The sequence below is a fragment of the Chiloscyllium plagiosum genome, unplaced genomic scaffold (assembly GCF_037043375.1).
Source record: "Chiloscyllium plagiosum isolate Xiang-an unplaced genomic scaffold, Cpla_swu_hap1 HiC_scaffold_35, whole genome shotgun sequence".
Lineage (NCBI taxonomy): Eukaryota > Metazoa > Chordata > Chondrichthyes > Orectolobiformes > Hemiscylliidae > Chiloscyllium > Chiloscyllium plagiosum.
The window spans coordinates 3,490,005-3,496,004 of NW_028270173.1; the positions used below are offsets into that span (position 1 = coordinate 3,490,005).

The window sequence follows — 6,000 nt, forward strand, 5'->3', positions numbered from 1 at the left end:
GGGATATTGTCAGGGCCCATTGCCTTTGCAGTATGCAATGTCTCCAACCATTTCTTGATATCACATGGAGTGAATTGAATTGGCTGAAGATTGGTATCTGTAATGCTGGTGCCCACTAGAGGAGGCCAAGATGCATTATTGACTCAGCACTTCTGGCTGACGTTTGCTGCAAAAGCTCCAGCCTTATCTTTTGCACTGATGTGCTGGATTCTTCCATGATTGAGGATGGGAATATTTGTGGAACCTCTTCCCCGAGTGAGTTATTTAATCATCCTCCACCATTCACAACTGGATGTGGCAGGATTGCAGAGCTTTGATCTGATCTGTTGATTGTGAGATTGCTTAGCTCTGTCTATTACTTGCTGCTTATGCTGTTTGATATGCAAGTAATCCTGTTTGGTGGCTTCAACAGGTTGATACCTCATCCTCAGATAACCCTGGTGCTGCTCCTGGCATGCCCTCCTGCACTCTCCAAGAACCAGGGTGATCTCGTGGCTTGATGGTAATGGTTGAGTGGGAGATATGCCATGCCATGAGGTTACAGGTTGTGCTGGAGTACAATTCTGCTGCTGTTGATGACACTCAGTGCCTCATTGGTGTCCAGTCTTGAGGTGCGAGATCTGTACAAAGTCTGTCCCATTTAGCACAGTGATAGCGCCACACAACATGATGGAAGTTATTCTCAATGTGAAGGCAGGTCTTCATCTCCACAAGGACTATGCGGTGGTCTCTCTTACCAATACTGTCATGGACAGATGTATTGTAGCTGGCAGATTGGTAAGGATGAGGTCAAGTACGTTCTTCCCTCTTGGTGGTTCCCTCACCATCTGCCACAGACCTAGTCTAGCAGTTATGTCCTTTACAAACCAACCAGCTCCATCAGTAATATTGTTGTTGAGCCACTCTTGGTCGTGGATATTGAAATCCCCACCCAGAGCACAATTTGTGCTCTTTCCATCCTCAGTACTTCCCCTCAGCGTTGTTCAAATGGAGGAGCACCGATTCATCAGCTGAGGGAGGATTGTGTGTGGTAATCAGCAGGTGGTTCCCTTGCCTATATTTGACCTGGAGCCATGAGATTTCATGGGGTCCAGAGTTAACGTTGAGGACTCACAGGGCCACTGCCTCTCAGTAGTATCCCACTGTGCCACCACCTCTGCCAGTGGACAGAACATATCCAGAGATGGTGACGTCTGGGACATTGATTTCATGAGTATGACTAGGAGAAAGTGAGGACTGCAGATTCTGGAGATCAGAGCTGAAAAATGTATTGCTGGAAAGGCGCAGCAGGTCAGGCAGCATCAAAGGAGCAGGAGAATCGACTTTTCGCGCATAAGCCCTTCTTCAGGAATCACAGTATGACTATATCAGGCTGTTGCTGTCTGTGAGACAGCCCTCCCAGTTTTGGTACTTGCCCCCACATGTTAGTGAGGAGGACCTTGCAGGGTCAACAGGGATGTTTCTGCTGTTGTCCTTCCGCTCACTACGTCGATGCTGGATGACCCATCTTGTTTCATTTCTTTGAGAGTTTATAGCGATAGATACAACTGAATGGCTTGCTAGGTCATTTCAGAGGACAATTGAGAGTGGGTTTGGAATCACATGTAGGCCAGACCAGGTGAGAATGCCAGTTTCCTTCCTTGGATGACATGAGTGAACCAGGTGGGTTTTTCCAACAATTGATAATGGATTCATGGTCATCATTAGACTCTAAATTCCAGACTTTTATTGAATTCAAATTCTATCATCTGCCGTGGGTTTCGAACCTGTGTCTCCAGAACATTATTGGAGTCTCTGGATTAATAGTCTAGCAATAGTACCACTAGGCCATCACCTTCCCTGCCTGTCCCCTTGGGGACTTTCCAGATCTGGTATGAGGGAGATTCCTGATCTAGTGTTGGGAAATTACTGATCTGCTGTTGAGCAGTTTCCATTTCTGATTTTGGAAACTTTCCTGATCTGGTGTTGTGTTTGGTGCTGGAAGATTCCAGATATGGTCTTGAAAGAATCTTGACTTGGTAACAGAAGGTGTTTCTTTATGTTTTCTTGTGGAGATTTTCCCTGATAGTATTTTCGATCTGGTTTTGAGAAATTTCTGATCTGGTGCTGAGCAGTTTCCTGGTCTGGTGTTGAGGAGAGTTTTCTGAGCCAGTGTCAGGACAGTTCCTCAATGCTCGGTGGATGTCTGTGAATGGTGATTATTTGAAAGGTTCTTCATATGGTCATTGTTCTTGCACGGTAAAGTAGTATTGTTTTTTTCAGCCTCAATCCACTCTCTTTCAATCTGTGTTTTGTCATGCAGGCCTTTGTGTGACCAAACCTATTCTTCCTCTTTTTACAGTGATAGTTTGTAAATTTTCATACCATGCCTTGGTTGTGAAGATTATCTTGTCTGTGACAATATATGTTTCCAGCCTGGGATTATTTATCCTCTTCCACACCAAGCTCTGTAAGTATGTCACACTGACACATGTTGAGACTGTTGTTAATTTTGATTCAAACACGCATTTATTTTACTGTAGGCACAAAGTAGACACAGCTCAAAGTTCATGTCTCAGTGTAGGATGTGGCCTTTACTCACTGACCCCTATTGAAATGTGGCTGAAAGAATAACAAGACCACAGGATTATAAACTGTAGGAGCAGAATTAGGCCATTTAGCCAATTAGGTTAAAATCTTCGAGGAGAAAGTGAGGGCTGCAGATGCTGGAGATCAGAGCTGAAAATGTGTTGCTGGAAAAGCGCATCAGGTCAGGCAGCATCCAAGGAACAGGAGAATCGACGTTTCGGGCATAAGCCCTTCTCCTGTTCCTTGGATGCTGCCTGACCTGCTGCGCTTTTCCAGCAACACATTTTCAGCATTTAGCCAATTAGGTCTGCTCCATCATTCATGGCTGATATGTTTCTCAACCCCATTCTTCTGCCTTCTCCACGTAACCTTTGTTTCCCTTACTTCTTATTTTATCATCCTGACTTATAACCCATGTCCCCCTATCAGAAAACCATGTCCTTTCGAGAGGCTCATATTAGACAACACACAAGATTGTGTCATCACACTTGTACACCATTATCCACCTTCACCCCTAACCTCATAACTGCCTTCTCAACCTTCACATTCCTCTCCTATGATTATTTCCCCCATTATGCATCCCCTGCCCCCATGCCCCTCTCCCCTACCCCCATGACCCCCTTCCCCTGCCCCAATGAACCCCCTCCCCTGCCCTATACCCGTTTCTGCTGAAACCGTGGTCCAAGTTTAGACCTCCCTATCTGGATAATCCAACCCCATAATCATCCAAGATCTCTGCTTCTTTCTCTCTTAACCGACCCTCCCCAATTCCCCAGGTTCCACCATAATGAGCCATGCCTTCAGCTGCCTGGGTCCCAAGCTCTGGAATTCTCCTCCTCCTCCTCTATGCTCCAATCTTTCTTCCAGAATATCCTGCAAATGTGCCCTTTTGATGAAGATTTGCATTGTCCAACCTTGTTTCCTCTTATGCAGTTCCCCATTTCAATCCCAGTTCAGAATTCTGCTATGAAATGCCTGTAAAGATTTTATGACATGAATGGTACTATAGACCTGTCAATTGTTGGTGAATGCTGAATGACTAGACTTGATAATGTTTCAGAAAATGACTTTTCTTGTCAGAGTTTTGTTTTGAAAGTTCCCCTTGAATTTTCAGAACTGATACCTGTGCTGGTGGTTTTAGCCCTCAGCTAATAATTCTTGGTCAATCACCTTCCTTCTGCCTTCAGTGAAGCCAACTGTCAAATTAAATTATTATCAGCAACTATCCTTGATTTTTCAAAACTTTCCCAAAAATACTTGCTGTTCAGGTGAACCCTGAACAGCAGGTTTTGAACTTCCAGCTCTATTCCATGCCAAGATCTCAAGTGGACCATCTCCACCCCGTCTCTCCAACCACCACCACTACCATCCTGTCATAACTCAATAACTTGGCCCTTGGATCCCAATCCCCAGTCTAAAACTCATCCTCTAATCCCAGAACCCAGTTTCAATGCTCAGCCTTTTGTCCAAGCACCTGAACCCCATCTTCACCCAATCCAACCAATCTGGGATCTCAGTTCGTGACCCCCAGTTATTGCCCTGAGCAGGAACTCAACACGATGTGCATTGAACTGGACCTGGGACTTCACTGACAAAGCTTCTAAATTTATTGATAGTCATCTTACCATAACAATTTAACTGTGGACAGATTACTGGTAGCCTGCAAGTTTGGGAAAATTTTAGAAAATAGCAAAAAATGATTTCAGAATTAATAAAGAAGGAGAAATTAGAATTTAATATAAAAATAGCAAGAAGTATCGCAATAGTCAGTAAAAAGTCTCGATGAATGTACACAAAAGCAAAGTAACAACAGTGAGTTTTTGGGAGCGAACAGGCTGAGACTGGGGAGCTATGAAGAAGAAACCAGAAAGCAGGAAGACAGCACAAAGTGATATTATCCCTGGATCAGTAATCCAGAAGCTCAGGCTACTGCTCTGGGAAAATACGTTTGAATTGTAAATGATTGAACTGGTGAATGTTATTGATATTAAACAAAACAGACCTGGAACATATATTCCTGGCTACAGTTTACAAATTGACAATGAAACTAAGTATCTGCAGCTTTTTCATTCTGCTGTCTCCAGATATTAGTGAAAACAAGAATCATGAGTTTCAGGAGATAAAGGATTTATAAGCAGCCTGCCCTCTCAATCATACCGTGAATTAGGATTAGAATCCCTCCAGTGTAAGAACGGGCCCTTCGGCCCAATAAGTCCACACCGAACTTCCAAAGAATAACCCACCCAGACCCATTCCCCTACATTTAAGATCTGACTAATGCACCCAACCAACGCATCCTTGAATACTTTGGATAATTTAACATGGCCAATTCACCTAATATGCACATCTTTGGATGTGGGAGGGAACCGGAGGAAACCCACGCAGACGTGGAAAGCATGTGCAAACTCCACACGGTCACCTGAGGCGGGAATCGAACCTGAGTCCCTGGCGCTGTGAGGCAGCAGTGCTAACCACTGAGCCACCGTGCTGCCCATTGTGATTAGGGGGAACTCCATTAATTAGGAGCAACTCTGTTCAAACACTGATGGAATGAAATCTTTATATTTACAGCACACAGAAAACTTAGAAGTCATTTCCAATTGAAAGCCGTGAAAAGAATAAAAGAAAGCAAAAGTGAAGATGATGCTGGCAATGACAATTATTTTAAATAAAATGCAATGCTACAAGATAGAGTACCAAATGGAGTATTATATCAACTCCAGAATCTAGGAGCAAAACAAACACAGGGGAATGTTAGGGAAAATTCAGCAGGTCTGGCAGCATCTTGGAGATAAAAATAGAGTTAATGTTTCGAGTCTGTCATGACTTTTCTTCAGAACTGAAAAGAGTTGGAAAGTTTTTTTGTATATATGTTTTATAGAGATTGGAGAAGAGCAAGGGGGCAGATAGTGTAATGGCCAGTGCAAAAGCAAAAGGTGTCGTTAATGGTGGAGAAAGAGAAAAAAGATAAGTAAACTGGAGTGAATAGGAGGGAAGGTCATATTATATTAACGAACCACAAAAGGGTAAGGGAAGCTCACTAATAGAACTAACTTAAAGACTTTTTATCATAATGCATGGAGAATCCAGAATAATGGATCAAATTGAGATTACACGGACTTTGAACTAGTTAAAGGGCAGGGAGGGCTCAGGAGAGGTTTTTAAAGTTTCTAGAACAGGTAATCAGGCAAAGAGTATGGAAATAGTTAAGAATCTAACTGCAGATGAAGACAGCTATGAGAAGGGGGCAGTTAATTCAGGATAGACAGTGTGGTGGGAAACAAGATGAATGAACTTTGTTATGAAGGTGTAGTTGTGTACTATACTTTTTAAGTAAGAGTGGAAGCTAGCAAGGACTAACTGAAAGCACAGAGTATGCTGTAGAATTTAAAAATGTAACATTTGTTTGAAACAAATAGCTAGTGCTATGTT

General features: G+C 43.2%; 1 protein-coding gene across 1 annotated transcript in view; it reads left to right on the forward strand.

Moving 5' to 3' along the window:
* The window catches only part of LOC122541562 (uncharacterized), a 114,395-nt gene that overhangs the window by 107,954 nt on the left and 441 nt on the right, over nucleotides 1-6,000 (forward strand). Inside the window, exons 9-10 of the mRNA XM_087978808.1 lie at nucleotides 2,342-2,449; nucleotides 5,140-6,000. The exon at nucleotides 5,140-6,000 is cut by the window's right edge and continues 441 nt beyond it. Of these exons, the coding sequence (XP_087834934.1) occupies nucleotides 2,342-2,449; nucleotides 5,140-5,240 (209 nt within the window). The 3' untranslated portion in view covers nucleotides 5,241-6,000. The remainder of the gene's footprint in view (nucleotides 1-2,341; nucleotides 2,450-5,139) is intronic.